General features: G+C 42.2%; 1 protein-coding gene across 2 annotated transcripts in view; it reads right to left on the bottom strand.

Annotated features, from left to right (window-relative positions):
* Positions 1 to 421: 421 nt before the first annotated feature.
* LOC115165578 (cAMP-dependent protein kinase inhibitor gamma) overlaps positions 422 to 23,615 on the bottom strand; it is a 42,136-nt gene continuing 18,942 nt past the window's right edge. The window contains exons 1-3 of one of the 2 annotated variants that reach the window (XM_029718777.1): positions 14,159 to 14,289; positions 1,335 to 1,519; positions 422 to 1,095 (exon numbers count right to left, since the gene is read on the bottom strand). In XM_029718777.1, the coding sequence (XP_029574637.1) occupies positions 1,013 to 1,095; positions 1,335 to 1,488 (237 nt within the window). In that variant the 5' untranslated portion in view covers positions 1,489 to 1,519; positions 14,159 to 14,289 and the 3' untranslated portion in view covers positions 422 to 1,012. Of the gene's footprint in view, positions 1,096 to 1,334; positions 1,520 to 14,158; positions 14,290 to 23,615 lie in introns of those variants that run through there. The other variant, XM_029718776.1, reaches the window with a different exon arrangement.

Here is a 23,615-nt window from a genome sequence, read left to right as displayed (position 1 = left end):
CCCAGGAACATAGAGCTTGCTCATGAGTACCACTTCACTCAAACATCCCACTTCTTCTCCTTTATCAAAAAAATACAACATGGAAGTGCAAGGGCGCTGTCCTATATGCTGTAAATTGGCTTCCTGTGACCACTCCAATGTACACACAACTGCATTAGGAAATATTGATGATAACTACAAATATTCAACTTCCATCAGCCATGGGTGTCTTTGAACGGGCACTTCTTGGCTAACGTCAGTGTACTTGAGAACTAAATAAATCCCACTAGCGGTATTCTGACCACTGAAAGTACAAATTCTGACCACTGAAAGTACAAATTCTGACCACTGAAAGTACCTTCACTGAAGTAAATTAAAGACTCAAGGAGTCTTCTGAAGATAAGATTACAGTTGTGCCAACAGCAAAAGTATACACATACCGTAACAGAAGATACATAAACATTTTATTACAGAAAAGAAATGACTATTACAAAAGGTATCAGAGAACCATTTGAAATAAATATGATCCTACAATTATTATTGTAAAACAAAAAATGTAAAATAATAAACTGGGTCACACACACAAAAGAAATGGCAAACATGATTATAGATTCTGCGTAGCTCATTTGATGATAGTTCCATGTTAGGAACAACAACATGTCATTCTAAGAAAGGATAGTGTTCAGTACATCTGGAGAGACATAGATCCAAAGTTGGGTACATTCTCATAGTGATATGAGAACATTTAATTACCACCGTAGCCCAGCACCACCTCTAGGCAAAGATCAGATGTAGTCCTACTTGTCAACAACTGTTCTGTCAACTACATTTCCCACAATGCCAATTGATAAAGGAGAAGCATCATGCAGCTGGACCAGCAAAGCTCCATCAGAGCTACACAGTGAGAGATGTCATCATCTCTTGAGTTAGGAGAGGGGTAGGGTCTAGTCAGGCAGGACATTCAGGAGATCCTCTCTCTGTCTTATTCTGTCCCTTCTTCTCCGTGTCCCGCTCTCCTCTCCTGTGAGGTGGTTTAGGATGGGCCCTCGCCTCCCTGGGCCTCTTGGCTGGTCAACCCTTCACCCTCAGGGGCTGGTGATGTACCAGAGTCTCCTTCTGAAAGACATGGGAAACATGGTCCATTAAAAACAAAGCAAGTGCCCACAAGTGTCAATAGATTGGAGATAGCTTGGGAGAAAAGGCAGGAGGTAATGCTGACTAAGTGAATGAAGATGTAGAACATCGACACCTGGCTATATCTATCCACACACACACACACACACACGCACACACGCACGCGCACACACACACACACACACACACACACACGCACACACACACACACACACACTCACCTGCCACCTTCAGGTCCAGCCCTTCCATGTCTTTGGTTAATTCACTGGTGCTAGCTGCTGCCCCCTGTCCTTGGATGTCAGGTACTGCGTTCCTGCGGCCTGTACGATCACAATTGATGAAGTCAGAGTACGGTGTTGTTGTCTCCACATCCATTATCTGTCCATGACCAGACACCTCATTACACCTGCAGAGAGGGATAGGATAGGATTCATTTTAATGTCGCAAGGGGAAAATTCTCAGACACCCGGTACTGCTGTATACAAAATAGACACTGTACATTACACACATTTCACATTACCCGTCACATACATAATACTTTTCATATTCCCTTATTCGGTCAGTGGCGTACTAACACAGCTCAGCTTTACTTACTGCTGGTTAGGTATTAGATGGACATGGGAATGAATGTGTGCTTATACCTGTTCAGCTTACATGTGGTGACCCTACAGCGCCTGTCTGAGGGACGGGGGGACCTGAACTGAAATCATTTTCTGCTCTTGTCTGATGGAGAGAGGGGGAGGGAGAGGGACAGCCTTACTGAGGCCAACAAAACAAAGCTGAGCTAAACCAAGCTGGAACTGTGGAAAAAAAGGAAATATAAAAAATAAACATTTGAACCACCACATTTCTGTTCAAGTTGACCCGAACGTGTGAGGGGTATGACTATCTCAATGTTGAGCCATACAAGTAGTCTGTACCATATCCAGAGCTCAGAGTTGACAGTGAAATATTGTCCTTTCTATTTCTGCACAGTGGGCTAATGGCGCTAGCGTCAGAGCTAATTTGCCAACCTAATTACAAGTTATTAAAAATAACAAAAAATGGCGCGTTGATCAGGGACTCAAACCCGCAAGCCAATCACTCACTTAACTTTGACTGTCTAAAAACTACTCACATGAACAGTGCAAGCTTACAAGACGTTCTTTATACAGGATATTTTATAGGAGTAAAAGACAAGAAGTGATCACTATGACCCCAAGTGTCTGACTGTGGTTATTAAGCCTTTCAAAAGAGCGGAGGCTGACCGGGTGAGAGAGAAAAGAAGAGCCTATTGAGCTCAGCTCACATTAGCTACTCATTCCTCTCTGATTGGTCTTCCTCTTCTCAGCACACATGAACTACTCATTCCTCCCTGATTGGTCTTCCTCTTCTCAGCTCACATGAACTACTCATTCCTCCCTGATTGGTCTTCCTCTTCTCAGCTCACATGAACTACTCATTCCTCCCTGATTGGTCTTCCTCTTCTCAGCTCACATGAACTACTCATTCCTCCCTGATTGGTCTTCCTCTTCTCAGCTCACATGAACTACTCATTCCTCCCTGATTGGTCTTCCTCTTCTCAGCTCACATGAACTACTCATTCCTCCCTGATTGGTCTTCCTCTTCTCAGCTCACATGAACTACTCATTCCTCTCTGATTGGTCTTCCTCTTCTCAGCTCACATTAGCTACTCATTCCCAGTGGTGTAAAGTACTTAAGTAGTACTTCAAAGTATTTTTACTTAAGTAGTTTGTTGGGGTATCTGTACTTTGCTTTTTATATTTCTGACAACTTTTACTTCACTACATTCCTAAAGAAAATACATTTTTACTCCATACATTTTCCATGACCCCCCAAAATACTTGTTACTTTGACAGGAAAATGGTCCAATTCACACACTGCCTCTGATCTGGCGGACTCACTAAACACAAATGCTTTGTTTGTAAATTTCAGGGTGTTGTAGTGTGCCCCTGGCTATCCGTAAAAAAAAAAAAAAAAACAAGCACTTGTGCTGTCTGGTTTACATAATAAGGAATTTGAAATTAATACTTTTACTTTTGATACTTAAGTACATTTTTGCAATTCCATTTACTTTTTGATACTTTAAGGATCGGACCCTTTTTTCAATTTTCGCCTAAAATGACACCCAAATCAAACTGCCTGTAGCTCAGGACCTGAAGCAAGGATAGCATATTCTTGATACCGTTTGAAAGGAAACACTTTGAAGTTTCTGGAAATGTGAAATTAATGTATGAGAATATAACACATTAGATCTAGTAAAAGATAATACAAAGAGAAAAAAAAAAACATGTTTTTTTGCTTTGTTTTTGTTCCATCTTTGAAATGCAAGAGAAACGCCAATATATGACATAGGAATCTAGGCGCAATTTAGATTTTGGCCACTAGATAGCAGCAGTGTATGTGCAAAGTTTTAGACTGATTCAATGAACCATTGGATTTCTGTTCAAAATGTTGTATCAAGACTGCCCAAATGTGCCTAATTGGTTTATTAATACATTTTCAAGTTCATAACTGTGCACTCTCCTCAAACAATAGCATAGTATTCTTTCACTGTAATAGCTACTGTAATTTGACAGTGCAATTAAGATTCACAAGAATTTATCAGATTTGTCTATGTCCTGGGAAATGTTCTTGTTACTTACAACTTCATGCTAATCACAATCCTGTAGAAGTTAAATATATTTAAAACAAAATACTTTTAGACTTTTACTCAAGTAGTATTTTACTGGGTGACTTTCCCTTGAGTCATTTTATATTAAAAGTTATCTTTTACTCAAGTATGACATTTGAGTACTTTTTCCACCACTACTCATTCCTCCCTGCTCGGTCTTCCTCTCCTCAGCTCACATTAGCTGCTCATTCCTCCCTGCTCGGTCTTCCTCTCCTCAGCTCACATTAGCTGCTCATTCCTCCCTGCTCGGTCTTCCTCTCCTCAGCTCACATTAGCTGCTCATTCCTCCCTGCTCGGTCTTCCTCTCCTCAGCTCACATTAGCTGCTCATTCCTCCCTGCTCGGTCTTCCTCTCCTCAGCTCACATTAGCTGCTCATTCCTCCCTGCTCGGTCTTCCTCTCCTCAGCTCACATTAGCTGCTCATTCCTCCCTGCTCGGTCTTCCTCTCCTCAGCTCACATTAGCTGCTCATTCCTCCCTGCTCGGTCTTCCTCTCCTCAGCTCACATTAGCTGCTCATTCCTCCCTGCTCGGTCTTCCTCTCCTCAGCTCACATTAGCTGCTCATTCCTCCCTGCTCAGTCTTCCTCTCCTCAGCTCACATTAGCTGCTCATTCCTCCCTGCTCGGTCTTCCTCTCCTCAGCTCACATTAGCTGCTCATTCCTCCCTGCTCGGTCTTCCTCTCCTCAGCTCACATTAGCTGCTCATTCCTCCCTGCTCAGTCTTCCTCTCCTCGGGCCCACAGTAAATTGGGTCATGGATCTTGCCAGGGACTACAATACTATACAGCTAGCTCGTGGTTTCAGGAGAACAGGGGGGTGGAGAAAAAAAAGCTGCTCCAAAAATAAGACAGACAATCTGTTCCTTTTAGAAGTAGGGCCTTCCTCTGGAAAAGAGATGAGGAAGACAATCTGGTAGCTGTTTAAACCAGGCCAAACACAGCACTGAACCATTGTTTGAAACAGTGACACGTAGCAAAATCATTTGTATGCCAGGCTAGGAATCTGTCGGACAATTATAGGCAGCTGGACAAGTGGACATATCCTACTCCAACAATCAAACACTTCCCTCCCCCTCCAACCGTCATTAAGAATCAGGCATAGCTGGCCCCAAAGCCTCAACATGGCATGGCCAACAGCATTACAAAGACTTGATTAAACATCTGAACATCAACTAGGAGCATAACCAAATCAAATTCTATTGGTCACATACAGTAAACATACTTAGCAGATGTTATTGCGGGAGTAGCGAAATGCTTGTGCTACATAATCTGATAGGTCACATGTCGCCACAGAAAAGCCACTTGGACAAAGCCCTGAACCACAAAGAATGGAGAAAGAAAGTTGGCAGCCAAAGCTAGGCCTTCTCTCTCATGCATTGACACAGTAACCCAGGGTCGGGTGGTTCCCAAACACTTTCACTCACATCACATTCCTTCAGTACCACTCAGAGGAATGGCTTCCTCTGTACAGAATATTATCTACCGTGCCAAATGAGAAGTACCCAGGGTCAGGGTAAAGCAGGGCAGCTGTGCCAAACCAGGGCTGCTTTAGAATGAGCAATGAGCAGAAATGTGCAGATAGACAGTCCCATAGAATTACTAGAATGGCCATTCCCATTCAAGTCAATTAGGTGTACCAGTCAAATGGCCGTGGTCTGAGGGGCTAGGTCCGTTCTCCCCTCCAGGAGAGGACAGCACACCGGGAAATGTCACTCACGTGGAATTGCCCTTATTGCACCATAACTTGCACCACTGTATGCCATTAAGCTAATGCACAGCTTTACATCAGAGAGAAACATCCACTCATCTATTTCCTCTGCCGACAGAAATCCTGTTTTAATGTACTTTAGACCAACATTACAAACTAGCTAATGCAGCTCTGTATCTTGAATGGTGGTTGGTTGTTATAGTCTGCCTAGCGACAGTGTATGGGACCTTAAATTACCATTCTGTGGTCTGAGGTCTTGCCCAGACATGCTGATTTTCAGCCACACACACAGGAATGCACACACAATAACTCTGCTGTGCTCTATACTAAAGCCTCCCTCCGCTGTGGAGGAACGCTGCAGCATCTTATTGAAACTATGGTGTGTGTGTTGTCCATCATCTACATACACGTGTTATTATAATGTATGGCACGAACTGCTTGAGGCTGGGCGATATATTTAATTAATTTGATTCGTTCGAATGTATGTTTTTGCGCAATATCACAAATGCCTGTATCACAGAATCAAGTGTTTGTCCTTTTTGTTTTTATGAGCGTTTGTCTTTTGTCTCGTCTCGTTCGCTCCTTCCGTGCTGTGCACCTTCCCATTAACACCAGATATTTGTATATAATGATGAGATGCTCATGTCTCCAGCCTAACACGGAACCCAAACCGGCTGTGCGCGTGCGCCATTGTGCATACATTTATTTTGTCCCCCTACACCAAACACGATCATGACACGCAGGTTAAAATATCAAAACAAACTCTGAACCAATGACATTAATTTGGGGACAGTCCGAAAAGCATTACACATTTATGGCAATTTAGCTAGTTAGCTTGCACTTGCTAGCTGATTTGTCCTATTTAGTTAGCTTGCTGTTGCTAGCTAATTTGTCCTGGGATATAAACATGGGGTTGTTATTTTACCTGAAATGCACAAGGTCCTCTACTCCGACAATTAATCCACACATAAAAATGGTCAACCGAATCGTTTCTAGTCATCTCTCCTCCTTCCAGGCCTTTTCATCTTTTAACTTACATGGTGATTGGCATCTAAACATTCATAGTAATTACCACGACAACCGGCAACAGTTCGTCTTTCAATCACCCACGTGGGTTTAACCAATGAGGAGATGGCACGTGGGTACCTGCTTCTATAAACCAATGAGGAGATGGAAGAGGCAGGACATGCAGCTCGATCTGCATCAGAAATAGGAATGACTTCTATTTTAGCCCTTGGCAACGCAGACCCTCGTTGACGCGTGCGAGCAGTGTGGGTGCAATAATTGAATAACATAGATTTCAAAATGTATTTTGCAACGCACGCGACGCGAGCGGTGTGGTCAGCCTATAACAATAGGAATCGTTGCTCCAAAGGCGTGAAAACTGGCGACAAGCTTAGGTTCCAAATAACCGCATTGGGCTTATCTTGGAAAACTTTTTGCGAGAGTGAAACCTCTCGCATTCTGGAAAATTAATGCTCAGTTTGTCACGGTACCACGTATCGCTAGCAACATTTCTGTCAAATAAAGATGTTTATACTAGCTGTTTAGTCTGTTTTATAAATGTGAAGTTAGCATAAAACAATTAAGGAATTGGCAACTCGTTCTCATTCTGAGAAAAAAAGGTATGCCACTTGTTTTCAACATCTGAACAAAGTGGATAGGCTAGCATGCTGTTCAAACAGTTGAGACGGACAGAATTTTGTGTTCATAACAACTCAACTGTTATGACTTGTTAGTTGAATTCAGAGCTTGTGAAATTATACAAAGATCCAAGTTGGCACAACTTGAAATATAAATATTAGTTGGCTACTTGCACAAGCACGTGGGCTTGTGCTTGAGAGATTGTTTATGAGACCGGTGTTCATTTTCTATGCTGCCTCCTACATTATCTAGGACCAAAAGGCTCCTTAACAGCTTCTACACCCAAGCCATAAGACTTCTGAACAAGAGAGCCAGTTTCATCATAGCGCTTGATGGTTTTTGCGACTGCACTTGAAGAAACTTTTAAAGTTCTTGAGATTTTCCATATTGACTGACCTTCATGTCTTAAAGTAATGATGGACTGTCATTTCTCTTTGCTTATTTGAGCTGTTCTTGAGAAAATATGGAAATAGGGCTCTCTCCTGTATACCACCCCTACCTCCCAAGGGCTCCCGAGTGGCGCAGTGGTCTAAGACACTGGATCTCAGTGCAAGAGGGGTCACTGCAGTACCTGGTTTGAATCCAGGCTGCATCACATCCGGCCGTGATTGGGAGTCCCATAGGGCGGCGCACAATTGGCCCAGCGTCGTTCGGATTAGGCCGTCATTGCAAATAAGAATTTGTTCTTAACTGGTTAAACAACACAACTGGTTGGCTCAAACGTATTAAGAAGGAAAGAAATTCCACAAATTAACAAGGCACACCTGTTAATTGAAATGCATTGCAGGTGACTACCTCATGAAGCTGGTTAAGAGTGTGCAAAGCTGTCATCAAGGCAAATGGTGGCTATTTGAAGAATCTCAAAAATAAAATATATTTTGATTCGTTTAACACTTTTTTGGTTACTGCATGATTCCATATGTGTTATTTCATAGTTTTGATGTCTTCACTATTATTCTACAATGTAGAAAATAGTCAAAATAAAGAAAAACCCTTGAATGAGTAGGTGCTCTAAAACTTTTGACCGGAGTGTAGATTTAGCCTAGGTATGACATTATTGCTGACCGTTTTAAAATGCAGTGTGTTTGACCTTTGAAATTGTACAACAAAGCTTATTTAGAGAAAAAAACGAAATTTATATAAAGTTTGACTTTTAAAAAAAAATGTAGATATGACTTTTAGGCCGTATCACTCAGCCCTAACTGCAACCAGGTTTTACCTCAGTTCACAAATTGCATTTCCGGTCTATGGTTGAAGTTTGTTTACGCATAAGTTACAGTTTAAAAATCAATGGTAACTCAATATATTAGCCAATAGACCGCTTCATAAAGGAGGCTCTGTGTCCTGAAAGGGCAGAGCAGGAGAGGAAACTGGACCCAGCTGCAGCTTCTAAACACTACCAAAAGGAATGTCACAGGTGTGCTTTCAGCCCAGACAAACTCCTCCTTAATCCTCTACAGGAAATCGCTACACATCAATAAGTGACCTGTTAGTTTAGCGCCTCTAGACACTAATGTGCGTTTACAATGTCCTATGAATCTCTGAACAAGCTGTGATTCTCAGAAAAAGAGGGGTGGGCTTTCATTGGCTCCATAAAGAATATATCCCTAGTGTGATAGTGGGGGGCTCACGATTGGATAAAGGGATTTGTTTACAGTATATGAACATCGCAGATAAGACAACAGCAGGTAGCCTAGCGGTTAGAGCGTTGGGCCAGTAACTGAACGGTTGCCGGTTCGAACAGCCGAACCGACAAGGTAATTCTTTCCCCCCTATGTGCCCTTGAACAACGCACTTAACCCTAATTTGCTCCAGGGGTGCTGTACAACTATGGCTGACCCTGTACAACTATGGCTAACCCTGTAAAACCACACATTTTACTGCACCCATAAGGTGTATGTGACATAACATCTAAACTCAGAAAAAAAAGAAAACGTCCCTTTTTCAGGACCCTGTCTTTCAAAGATAATTCGGAAAAATCCAAATAACTTCACAGATCTTCATTGTAAAGGGTTTAAACACTGTTTCCCATGCTTGTTCAATGAACTAGAAACAATTAATGAGCATGCACCTGTGGAACGGTCATTAAGACACTAACAGCTTACAGACGGTAGGCAATTAAGGTCACAGTTATGAAAACTTTGGACACTAAAGGAGGCCTTTTTACTGACTCTGAAAAAAACACCAAAAGAAAGATGCCCAGGGTCCCTGCTCATCTGAGTGAATGTGCCTTACACGGAACCCAAACCGGAGGCACACGTGCGCCATCGTGCATACATTTATTTTGTCCCCCTACACCAAACGCGATCACGACACGCAGGTTAAAATATCAAAACAATTTGAATATCAATTTGAATATCAAAACAATTAATTTGTCCTGGGTTATAAACATTGAGTTGTTATTTTACCTGAAATGCACAAGGTCCTCTACTCTGACAATTAATCCACACATAAAACGGTCAACCGAATCATTTCCTGTCATCTCTCCTCCTTCCAGGCTTTTTCATCTTTGAACTTATATGGTGATTGGCATCTAAACTTCCATAGTATTACTACACCTAATCGACCTGGCCGGGTATCCTGGAAGGATATTGACCTCATCCCGTCGGTAGAGGATGCCTGGTTATTTTTTTTAAATGCCTTCCTCACCATCTTAAATAAGCATGCCTCATTCAAGATATTTAGGACCAGGAACAGATATAGCCCTTGGTTCTCTCCAGACCTGACTGCCCTTAACCAACACAAAAACATCCTGTGGCGTTCTGCATTAGCATCGAACAGCCCCCATGATATGCAACTTTTCAGGGAAGTTAGAAACCAATATACACAGGCAGTTACAAAAGCCAAGGCAGAAATTTGCAGAAATTTGCTTCCTGCAACACAAACTCAAAAAAGTTCTGGGACACTGTAAAGTCCATGGAGAATAAGAGCACCTCCTCCCAGCTGCCCACTGCACTGAGGATAGGAAACTCTGTCACCACCGATAAATCCACTATAATTGAGAATTTCAATAAGCATTTTTCTACGGCTGGCCATGCTTTCCACCTGGCTACAGCACAAGAGCACTGCACCCCCCACAGCAACTCACCCAAGCCTCCCCATTTCTCCTTCTCCCAAATCCAGTCAGCTGATGTTCTGAAACAGCTGTAAAATCTGGACCCCTATAAATCAGCCGGGCTAGACAATCTGGACCCTTTCCTTCTAAAATGATCTGCCGAAATTGTTGCAACCCCTATTACTAGCCTGTTCAACCTCTCTTTCGTGTCGTCTGAGATGCCCAAAGATTGGAAAGCAGCTGCAGTCATCCCCCTCTTCAAAGGGGGGGACACTCTTGACCCAAACTGCTACAGACCTATATCTATTCTACCCTGCCTTTCTAAGGTCTTCGAAAGCCAAGTCAACAAACAGATTACTGATCATTTCGAATCCCACCGCACCTTCTCCGCTATGCAATCTGGTTTCAGAGCTGGTCATGGGTGCACCTCAGCCACGCTCAAGGTCCTAAACGATATCTTAACCGCCATTGATAAGAAACAATACTGTGCAGCCGTATTCATTGACCTGGCCAAGGCTTTTGACTCTGTCAATCACCACATCCTCATCGGCAGACTCAATAGTCTTGGTTTCTGAAATGATTGCCTCGCCTGGTTCACCAACTACTTCTCTGATAGAGTTCAGTGTGTCAAATCGGAGAGCCTGTTGTCCGGACCTCTGGCAGTCTCAATTCTTGGGCCGACTCTTTTCTCTGTATACGTCAATGATGTCGCTCTTGCTGCTGGTGAGTCTCTAATCCACCTCTACGCAGACGACACCATTCTGTATACTTCTGGCCCTTCTTTGGACACCGTGTTAACAACCCTCCAGACGAGCGTCAATGCCATACAACCCTCCTTCCGTGGCCTCCAACTGCTCTTAAATACAAGTAAAACTAAATGCATGCTCTTCAACCGATCGCTGCCTGCACCTGCCCGCCCATCCAGCATCACTACTCTGGACGGTTCTGACTTAGAATATGTGGACAACTACAAATACCTAGGTGTCTGGTTAGACTGTAAACTCTCCTTCCAGACTCACATCAAACATCTCCAATCCAAAGTTAAATCTAGAATTGGCTTCCTATTTTGCAACAAAGCATCCTTCACTCATGCTGCCAAACATACCCTCATAAAACTGACCATCCTACCGATCCTCAACTTCGGCGATGTCATTTACAAAATATCCTTCAATACCCTACTCAATAAATTGGATGCAGTCTATCACAGTGCCATCCGTTTTGTCACCAAAGCCCCATATACTATCCACCACTGCGACCTGTACGCGCTCGTTGGCTGACCCTCGGTTCATACTCGTCGTCAAACCCACTGGCTCCCGGTCATCTACAAGACCCTGCTAGGTAAAGTCCCCCCTTATCTCAGCCTGCTGGTCACCATAGCAGCACCCACCTGTAGCACGCGCTCCAGCAAGTAAATCTCACTGGTCACCCCCTAAGCCAATTCCTCCTTTGGCCGCCTCTCCTTCCAGTTCTCTGCTGCCAATGACTGGAACGAACTACAAAAATCTCTGAAACTGGAAACACTTATCTCCCTCACTAGCTTTAAGCACCAGCTGTCAGAGCAGCTCACAGATTACTGCACCTGTACATAGCCCATCTATAATTTAGCCCAAACAACTACCTCTTCCCCTACTGTATTTATTTATTTATTTGCTCCTTTGCACCCCATCATTTATATTTTGCACTTTCTTCCACTGCAAATCTACCATTCCAGTGTTTTACTTGCTATATTGTATTTACTTTGCCACCATGGCCTTTTTTTGCCTTTACCTCCCTTATCTCACCTCATTTGCTCACATTGTCTATAGACTTATTTTTCTACTGTATTATTGACTGTATGTTTGTTTTACTCCATGTGTAACTCTGTGTTGTTGTATGTGTCAAACGCATTTGCTTTATCTTGGCCAGGTCGCAATTGTAAATGAGAACTTGTTCTCAACTTGCCTATCTGGTTAAATAAAGGTGAAATAGATGGCACGTGGGTAGGAGTTCTTTTTTTAGCCCTTGGCAACGCAGACGCTCGTTGACGCACGCGAGCAGTGTGGGTGCAATAATTGAATAACATAGATTGCAAAATTTATTTTGCAACGCTCGCATGTGGTCAGCCTATTAGACATCCTGCAAGGAGTCATGAGGACTGCAGATGTGGACAGGGCAATAAATTGCAATGTCAGAACTGTGAGACGCCTAAGACAGCACTACAGATGGAGACTGAACGGACAGCTGATCGTCCTCGCAGTGACAGACCATGTGTAACAACACCTGCACAGGATCGGTACATCCGAACATCACACCTGCGGGACAGGAAGGCAACAACAACTGTCCGAGTTACACCAGGAATGCAAAATCCCTCCATCAGTGCTCAGACTGCCGGCAATAGGCTGAACGGAGTGTTTGTAGACCTGTTGTAAGGCAGGTCCTCACCAGACATCACCGGCAACAACGTCGCCTATGGGCACAAACCCACCGTCGCTGGACCAGACAGGGCTGGCAAAAAGTGCTCTTCACTGACGAGTCGCGGTTTTGTCTCAGTAGGGATGGTCGGATTTGCGTTTATCGTCAAAGGAATGAGCGTTACACCGAGGCCTGTACTCTGGAGCGGGATCGATTTGGAGTTGGAGGGTCCGTCGTGGTCTGGGGCAGCGTGTCACAGCATCATCGGACTGAGCTTGTTGTCATTACATGCAATTATGGGGAAGACATCCTCCTCCCTCATGTGGTACCCTTCCTGCAGGCTCATCCTGACATGACCCTCCAGCATGACAATGCCACCAGCCATACTGCTCGTTCTGTTTGTGATTTCCTGCAAGACAGGAATGTCAGTGTTCTGCCATGGCCAGCGAAGAGTCCGGATCTCAATCCCATTGAGCACGTCTGGGACCTGTTGGATCGGAGGGTGAGGGCTAGGGCCATTACCCCCAGAAATGTCTAGGAACTTGCAGGTGCCTTGGTGGAAGAGTGGGGTAACATCTCACAGCAAGAACTGGCAAATCTGGTGCAGTCCATGAGGAGGAGATGCACTGCAGTACTTAATGCAGCTGGTGGCCACACCAGATACTGACTGTTACTTTTGATTTTGACCCCCCCTTTGTTCAGGGACACATTATTCAATTTCTGTTAGTCACATGTCTGTGGAACTTGTTCAGTTTATGTCTTAGTTGTTGAATGTTGTTATGTTCATATAAATATTTACACATGTTAAGTTTGCTGAAAATAAACGCAGTTGACAGTGAGAGGTCGTTTCTTTTTTTGCTGAGTTTATATAAAATAATGTAATAGGACCGCCACACACACACACACACACACACCAATATCATCATCAACAAAAGCCTGTGATAAGCCAGGGAATAGAATGAATGACTCAGCAGTGCTTTCACTGATCCATTAGGGAGAGAGGCTGGTCCAATCCCACCAGTCTTTTAAATCACTGTGTAATAAGCTCACATTATCTGTAATAACCCGCACAAATGAACACCGCCTCGCTGTCTTCTAAACCCATTAAGGCTGTATCCTGCCCAATTTGGAAATTTCACTGCATTTATTGACAGAGGGGAAAGATAGTTGGATTCAGTCATGTGTAGCCTGTCTCTCATAGCAACAAGATAATCTTGCGTGACTATTCTCTCCTGCCTGGTTGCTTTGGGGATCTGTTTGATATATTTAAGCTATAGTAAAAGGCATTAAGATGTCATTATTATAGACTAACCATGTTAGTGAGACAATAAGAATGATCAAAACAGCAGCCCATTAGGAAGGACAATTTTAATAGCAGAATAAAATGTATTATTTTCTGAAATAGGATGCAAAACAAAACAGGAAACCATGAGCAACCAGCTGAGTAGAAATGGGACACTCAAATGTCCTAACATTCCTGTCCAGCCAAACAACCTTTCTAAAAAAAATAGCAAACCATATGACACATTCAAATCAGAATGTTCAGAAAGAAATATGGTAGTTCTCCAGCTTACCAAAATAAATCAGCAGTGAAGAGTGTAGCTACACAAACTCCAGTTTTACAGAACCCAGAAGACTATGTGTAAAGCAGGCAGCCGTCCATTGAGGCTCTCTCTGGGAAAGATAGCCAAGTATGTCTCAGCTATGGCACAGTGCCTCCCTCCACTCCGTCCCTCCTCTAAGCCTGGGTGTCAATGAAACACTGGGAGTGTCTGGGTGCTGTCTGTTCTCATGCCTTCAGCAGCTGCTGCCTGCATTGACTACCAGCCCACTCCACAACACTGGGGAGTTGTATTTCCTTCAGAGAGCCAGATTAGTATTGTTATCCTACACTGTTCTCCCATTTCTTTCATATATAAATAAATAAAACCTTGTATATTGAATACTTGTGGTGAGTATGTGCCCCAGCTCAGTATATGGGCCTTTCCATGTAAAACTCCCCATGAGCACTAAAATGTGAAGTTCATGGAAGTCTACAGTTTATTTTTGACAAATTAAGACATATACATTTTTCAACCATTTTCCATCCCAAAAATGTGGAATAAGCAAAGGCTTTGATTTCTGGTCAAACAGATGGAAAAGGGGTCTTGGAAAAAAATCTGTAAGTTTAAGAAATATTGTCATTCGGTTACCAAAAACCCACATATTTTAAAATATATTTTCTAATCTCTCCCCCGCAAGACAAAGGATAATCAAAGTTCACAGAAGTAACAAGGTAGACCTATCAATTTCTGTTTTTACTGATAACAATTTGGTTTATGATTTAAGTGATTAAAATGCTTCATTCTGTTACCAAATCGGTAACAGAAAGAACACTAAACCGAGTATTTTTCTTAAAACTGCAATGTTGGTTAAGGGCTTGTAAGTAAGCATTTCACTGTAAGGTCTACACCAGTTGTATTCGGCACGTGACAAATCAAATTTGATGGACTTCAATATTCATATTTTTAGGAGGCCGCCGGAGCTGGGTGTGAAGACTTAATTTCCCCTGGTAGTGAGTAGTACAAGTTGTGAGACAGAAAGCTAGCCTGGCGTGAGACAGAAAGCTAGCCTGGCGTGAGACAGAAAGCTAGCCTGGCGTGAGACAGAAAGCTAGCCTGGCGTGAGACAGAAAGCTGGCCTGGCGTGAGACAGAAAGCTGGCCTGGCGTGAGACAGAAAGCTGGCCTGGCGTGAGACAAAAAGCTGGCCTGGCGTGAGACAAAAAGCTGGCCTGGCGTGAGACAAAAAGCTGGCCTGGCGTGAGACAAAAAGCTGGCCTGGCGTGAGACAGAAAGCTAGCCTGGCGTGAGACAGAAAGCTAGCCTGGCGTGAGACAGAAAGCTAGCCTGGCGTGAGACAAAAAGCTGGCCTGGCGTGAGACAAAAAGCTGGCCTGGCGTGAGACAAAAAGCTGGCCTGGCGTGAGACAGAAAGCTGGCCTGGCGTGAGACAGAAAGCTGGCCTGGCGTGAGACAGAAAGCTAGCCTGGCGTGAGACAGAAAGCTAGCCTGGCGTGAGACAGAAAGCTAGCCTGGCGTGAGACAGAAAGCTAGCCTGGCGTGAGACAGAAAGCTGGCCTGGCGTGAGACAGAAAGCTAGCCTGGCGTGAGACAGAAAGCTAGCCTGGCGTGAGCGGAGAGAGAACTTCCAGCAGTTTGCGTTTGTCAAGTAAGGCATTCCCCTGACTGACTGAAGGAGAGGAGGAAGGCTGAAGCTCTGACATCATTGCCAAGTTTTATTTAAAAAAGTGTCACTAGGGCTTTTCAGCACTTTACAACTGCAGCTGCCCTCATTGCTCACTATGTAAAGCCAAATTGTTCCCATAGCTACAGAGTACAGACCATCAGTAAGGGATAATTTAATACAATCCATTTTCCCCCTCTTGATGCTGTAGAAACATGTTGAAAGGCAGATACACTTTCTTTTATATGTATCTAAGTGTTGTTCCCCATCACGAATCCCATTCAATTGTTGTATCTTTCTAACAGCTCAAGGAGATAAAAAAAAGGTATGACCAAAGCCTGCATAAAACAAAAGCAACTATTAGCATCAAAGTGACAATGAACTGATGAATAAAACAATAGATAATCGAGCTAGCTTGATGTGTAAATCTACTTTAAAAAGTTACTGTTAAATCAAAACAAGCCTTAGATGCAGGATAATCTTGAAAGGCAGCAGAGCCAACACTTCACAACTGTCAAAAACAACTCGATATTTAATTTGCATTTCTTGAACAATAACTTGAATCATTGTGTTGGCAGTGAGTGGTGGCGTGAGCAGAGCAGTGCTGTAATGGAGTATCTGTGACAGGGAGGCCCAGGGGGCGTGGAGTCACAGTGTGCAGCCTGGGTCGTGTTTAGTAGCGCACGCTGTAGCAAAACATGTTGCACCCATCATTGACAAGTTCCATTGGAAATGATCAGTTTCAAAACGACCCTACTGAACACAACCCTTCCACTTTAGGACCTTCAGTTGGAGAATGACATCAGAGGCTTCACCCATCGTCCCTCACATGACAACTCACCATATCTCAGAAAGTCCTTCATTTATTTTACCTTTATTTAACCAGGTAGGCAAGTTGAGAACAAGTTCTCATTTACAATTGCGACCTGGCCATGATAAAGCAAAGCAGTTCGACACATACAACAACACAGAGTTACACATGGAGTAAAACAAACAGTCAATAATACAGTAGAAAATAAGTCTATATACAATGTGAGCAAATGAGGTGAGATAAGGGAGGTAAAGGCAAAAAAAGGCCATGGTGGCAAAGTAAATACAATATAGCAAGTAAAACACTGGAATGGTAAATTTGCAGTGGAAGAAAGTGCAAATAGAAATAATGGGGTGCAAAGGAGCAAAATAAATAAATACAGTAGGGGAAGAGGTAGTTGTTTGGGCTAAATAATAGATGGGCTATGTACAGGTGCAGTAATCTGTGAGCTGCTCTGACAGCTGGTGCTTAAAGCTAGTGAGGGAGATAAGTGTTTCCAGTTTCAGAGATTTTTGTAGTTCGTTCCAGTTGTTGGCAGCAGAGAACTGGAAGGAGAGGCAGCCGAAGAAGGAATTGGCTTTGGGGGTGACCAAAGAGATATACCTACTGGAGTGCGTGCTACAGATGGGTGCTGCTATGGTGACCAGCGAGCTGGTACCCAGAAAGTCCTTCATAACTTCCACATATTCTCAAGGTGTCTATTCAAGTAACTTACTGCTCCCGGAATAACTCACTGCTTCACTGAATAACTTGCTGCTCCCAGGCCCACTGAATAAAAACCTACATAATCTAGTCTACTGTAACTCATCAAGTTCAGCCCTGACATCACATCCACTCACGTTGTTTTAAAATATTCTAAAACCATAGTATGCCAAAGATCTTTTTATTTATTTAAGCACGACGTTAAGGAGCACGACATTCATTTTCTTTTTTACCCGAAACGTAATGTGGAAAGAACAGACAGTTCAATATTAATCTTGCTTCACAGGTTCGTCAAGGCAAAGCAGAACCCTACTTGACGCCCAAAACCAGATGGCAAAGTTAACATCATAAACAAGATAAATCATGTCACAACACAGGTAGAATACATCCTGTACAGTAGGCCGGTCTGTTCTATTTCTAGGCATAGTTCAGTGTCTTACAGACTGCCTAAAGCTGGGTCAATATCAGTCCCTGTGGACCAGGTTTAAATGACAATGTTTGGCCCACGGTGTCTTCTTAATGGAACCACACCACATGGCCACAATAGAGTATAGTGGCTTCACACTTTAGGGCAAAGCATCTCACACACACTTGAGGGCAAAGCAGCAGATGAATGGTGTCCATGAGTGGAAGTAGAGCTGTAAATGAACTGAAATGAATCATTCCTTTTTACTCTCTTCTCTTGTCCAGAATGCATTAGAGATGTGTGTAGATGACCCCACCCTGTCAGCCAGACACATGACAATGAGTGTACTATAGAAACATGCCCAACCCAGCCTAAACAGTGAGGGGATTCCCCAGTGTGTGTGTAGGACTCAGCCACACATCACAGCTGAGGTGGCATCAGCAGCAGGTGTTAACAGCTTTAGAAGACAACTGCTGCTATAAACAGTCCAAAGCACTCATCTTCATAAAACCCACACATATTGGATTTTGCCCTTTTCCCATGCTGCTAAATCATAATTGATTTACTATTGTGGCACAAAGTTGAATGAGGATAATGGTACGTTATTTTCCAAAGACTGTGGGAAAGTAATCCATGAAACCCCAGACGTTCTTCTCTCTCCTGGTGCAGAATGAGTTTAGAGGAAAACAAGGCTAATGAGCCAAGACACCCATATGGTGAGACACAGGGGCATCTGAAATGGCACTCTATTCCCTATCCACATAGGGCTCTGGTTAACAGTAGTGCACTAGATCGGAAATAGGGTGCCATTTCGGACACAACCAGGAACTCACTGGGGCGCAGTAGTGGAAAAAGTACCCAATTGTCATATTTGAGTAAAAGTAAAGATAACTTAATATAAAATGACACTAGTACAAGTCGCCCAGTAAAATACTATTGAAGTCTAAAATTATTTGGTTTTGAATATACTTAAGTGTCAAAAGTAAATGTAATTGCTGAAATATACTTATAACTCATGCTTCGTTTGTAAATGAGGTCTGTGTGTTTAGCGAATCCGCCAGATCAGAGGCAGTAGGGACAACCAGGGATGTTCTCTTGATAAGTGTGTAAATTTGACAATTTTCCTGTCCTGCTAAGCACTCAAAATGTAATGAGTACTTTTGGGTGTCAGGGAAAATGTATGGAGTAAAAAGTACATTATTTTCTTAGGAATGTAGAAGTAAAATTTGTCTAAAATATAAAAGTACAGATACCAACAAAAAAAAACTACCTAAGTAGTACTTGAAAGTATTTTTACTTTTAGTACTTTACACCACTGCTGGCAAGGATAAGGCTCCAGATATTAATGTTCCTAAAACAACTGTGACGGAAGGTACAATGTGCCGTTTTTATTTATTTATTTAAGATGTGATGCATCTTTCTTAGCCGTCTAAACAAACACTGATCAGCACAATGGAATGTTATAAGGCCTACCTAACCATGTTGAAAATGTGCAAGATTAATATTCAGTATGACATGTATACTCAAAACTTTTACTAATATCCTCTTTTGCATACTTAAAAGTAAAAGGCTAAGTTATAGGTATATGTCAAGCAGATGAATATGGGTTTATCATGCAGATAATGCTTTGTCTGAGCAGGGTCCATGCTGGTCTCTTCATCTCTGTTCACTACCATAGGGAGAGAGGGAGACAAGGGTCATGGTGGTTATGGTGACAGGACCTCGACAATATTAGCTCAAGTCTATTTCTGCTCCCCCATTTAAAAAAAAAAAAAGGTCCAATGCAGCCGTTTTTATCTCAAGATCAAATTATTTCTGGGTAACAATTAAGTACCTCACTAATTAAAACAAAGTCAAAAAGAAGGTTTGGAACTGGTCTATTAACTTATTTACCACCTGGTGATGTCACCAGGCATGCCAACATTCCCTCCCACCAGAACAGCCTGAAATTTCAGGTGGTATTCTCAAACAGCTCTTACTCTAAAAGGGCATTATCATAATTTTACATTTCAATGTCGTCTTGGTAAGCAACTCCACTGTATATTTGCCCTTGTATTTTAGGTTATTGTCCTGTTGAAAGGTGAATTTGTCTCCCAGTGTCTGTTGGAAAGCAGGCTGAACCAGGTTTTCCTCTAGGATGTCACCTGTGCTTAGCTATATTCTGTTAATTTTTATCTCCCCCCAAAAAAACTCCTTAGTCCTTGCCGATGACAAGCATACCCACAATATGATGCAGCCAATTCCATGCTTGAAAATATGATGAGTGGTACTCAGTGTTGTGTTGGATTTTCTCCAAACATAACTGTATTCAGGACAAAAAGTACATTTCTTTGCCCCATTTTTTGCAGTTTTACTTTAGTGCCTTATTGCAAACAGGATGCATGTTTTGGAATATTTTTATTCTGTACAGGCTTCCTTCTTTTCACTCCATCATTTAGATTTGTATTGTGGAGTAACTACAATGTTGCTGTTCCATCCTCAGTTTTATCCTATCACTTTAACTCTCTAACTGGTTTGAAGTCACCATTGGCCTCATGGTGAAATCCCTGAGCGGTTTCCTTCCTCTCCGGCAACGAGGTTAGGAAGGACGCTTGTAGCTTTGTGGTGACTGGGTGTATTGATACACCATCCAAAGTGTAATTAATAACTTCACCATGCTCAAAGGGATATTCAATGTCTGCTTTTTTTTATACCCATCTACCAATAGGTGCCCTTCTTTGCAAGGTATTGAAAAACCTCCCATGTGTTTGTGGTTGAATCCGTGTTTGAAATTCACTGCTCGACTGAGGGACCTTACAGATAATTGTATGTGTGGGTTACAGAGATGAGGTAGTCATTCAAAAATCATGTTAAACACTATTATTGCACACAGAGTGAGCCCATGCAACTTAGTGACTTGTTAAGCAAATTTTTACTCCTGAACTTATTTAGGCTTGCTATAACAAAGGGATGGAATACTTATTGCCGCAAGACATTTCACCTGTTCATTTATTTGTAAAAAATATGTACAAACATAATTCCACTTTTACATGATGGTGTAGTGTATGTGATGGTGTTGTGTGTAGGCCATTGACACAATCTCAATTTAATCCATTTTAAATTCAGGCTGTAGTGTGAATACTTTCTGAAGGCACTGTATATAAAACACATGAAAATGTTGAACTGCACTGGGCCTTTAACAACATAGGACCTTAACAGGACAGGAAGCAGGTGGGTTGTCAGGTCCAGTTCTTTATGGTATTTTCCGTGTGTGTGTGAGTGTGTGTACGATCAGAGTTAAAATCTAAAAAAAGAATGTGAGAGACTGAACAGACTGGAACCGGACCACCATTGCTCACATCTACTAAGCATAAACAGGGGAGGAGGACATAATGCCTGTTTATTGTGATTGTGGCTAGGGCTGTGGCTGCCATTACATTTTGTCAGCCGGTGATTGTCAAGCAAATAACTGCCTGTCTCACGGTAATTGACCGTTAATTAACATCAACACATTTAGCATCTCCTAGCGTGATGCAGGCCTTAAGAACATCTACATTTTTAAAAGTATAATAAATCCATCTAATAAAGCCTACACCATCACAATAAATCCATTATTTATTTTTGACAGGTCTAAAGAAACATGATATGGAGAAAATGTAGTCTATTTCAGAAGAACAGTATAGCATACAATGAATTGTCCTTATGTTAGGTCCTGATCTGGCTATGCCATATGGCTGTGGGCTACACTAATTAATTTAGCAGACAAGATTTGCTTAGAATTCTATAGCATGAAAAATAGAATTGAAGAATTTATTTATAATAATGACAATTACAACAATACTGAATGAACACTTATTTTAACTTAATATAATACATCAATAAAATCAATTTAGCCTCAAATAAATAATGAAACATGTTCAATTTGATTTAAATAATGCAAAACAAAGTGTTTGAGAAGAAAGTAAAAGTGCAATATGTGCCATGTAAGAAAGCTAATGTTTAAGTGCCTTGCTCAGAACATGGGAACATATGAAAGCTGGTGATTCCTTTTAACATGAGTCTTCAATATTCCCAGGTAAGAAGTTTTAGGTTGTAGTTATTATAGGAATTATAGGACTATTTCTCTCTATACGATTTGTATTTCATATACCTTTGACTATTGGATGTTCTTATAGGCACTTTAGTATTGCCAGTGTAACAGTATAGCTTCCGTCCCTCTCCTCGCTTCTACCTGGGATTGAACCAGGAACACATCGACAACAGCCACTCTCGAAGCAGCGTTACCCATGCAGAGCAAGGGAAACAACCACTCCAAGTCTCAGAGCGAGTGACGTTTGAAACGCTATTAGCGCACACCCCGCTAACTAGCTAGCCATTTCACATCGGTTACACCAGCCTAATCTCAGGGGTTGATAGGCTTGAAGGGGTGGGTATAATTTGTGGAACGTTACAACAGGAATCTGTTCCAAAAAACGAAAAGTAAAAGGCTGCCAACCAACAACGCATACAAAAGTAGGAACGCATACAAACCTAGCTAACTAGCTGCCGAATTGGCATCAACTCACCACGCAGCTTATTCTTAATGTTTGTCCATAGGCAAACAGACATGTGAGGACAGACATTTTTCGGAATAAACGTGATGAGTGAAAAACGCAATGAAATAGACCACTCCCTACCCGGTATCTTATTCTGCCACTATATAACTTTGTATAATTAACTAGGAAGTCGGGGCACCAAGGAGAATATTCAGATTACAAAGTTATAATTTTCCTAATTTAACTTTCAGATATTTTAATATCTGATCAATTAGTCTTTGAATTAAATAATTATTATTTACCTCGTCAGTCTCATTCCAAACGTCGTAAATTGTTGGTTATCTGCACAAACCCAGTCTTCACTATGAGTCATCCATACATCAACTGTCTTAAAAGCATTTATTTACTAAGTAATTCACAGAAATGCATAACAAACAGTAGATATCGTTATAAATAAATGATAGAGGAATGTGCCCTAGTGGGCTAAACTGGCATGGCGGCTTGTTAGACAAAAGGGGAGTGGGGGTCAGCTGAGAAGGAACTACAGAGTTGATAATTATAACAATTGAAATACTAATCCTTTGCACATGAACACTCACTCATTCGGGAATAATTGCAATCAATATATATATTTACGCTCAATGTGTCGTCGGGATCTCTGTTGAATAGTTTGTTTCTGTTGGAGAGTTTGTCCGCCCTCTCTCACGGTTAGATTGGGTAGTTCAGAGTGACATTCATTAATGTTGTTATAGGAGAGATGTTTCGGCGGTTGTCGGTCTTCGCGTTCAATGATACCGAATTCCTAGCTGCAGACTAGTAATTAATATCAAAGACTTGTTCTTATTCTGTCGGTATCGATAGTCTAAGAGTTTAACCACGTGGTATGGTTAAAAGTTCAGCAAGAGGAAAGCTTGGTCTTCTCTCAAACCTTGGCCCTCTCGTTATCAAGGTAAGCTGGTCTCCAACCTTTAGCCATCTCGTAATTGAGGTAAGCTTGGTCTGGTGATAGAAAACCTAGGTGGGGGGTTTTATTCGGAAGAGCAGAAAAGGGCCTGTTCCATGACGCCAGACCATAACTGTGCTCATGGGCGGTCCTCTGATTTAGGTAAGACTCCAAAGGGAATTGGAGTTTCCTTCATTAACCTGTCTGGGCTAGGGGGCAGTATTTTCACGGCCAGATGTAAAACGTACCCAATTTAAACAAGTTACTACTCTGGCCCAGAAACTAGAATATGCATATTATCAGTAGATCTGGATAGAAAACACTGAAGTTTCTAAAACTGTTTGAATGGTGTCTGTGAGTATAACAGAACTCATATGGCAGTGAAAAACATGAGAAAAAGTCAACCAGGATGTGGAGGATCTGAGAATTGTA

Source organism: Salmo trutta, chromosome 28 (assembly GCF_901001165.1).
Source record: "Salmo trutta chromosome 28, fSalTru1.1, whole genome shotgun sequence".
NCBI lineage: Eukaryota > Metazoa > Chordata > Actinopteri > Salmoniformes > Salmonidae > Salmo > Salmo trutta.
This window is presented reverse-complemented; position numbering and strand designations above follow the sequence as displayed.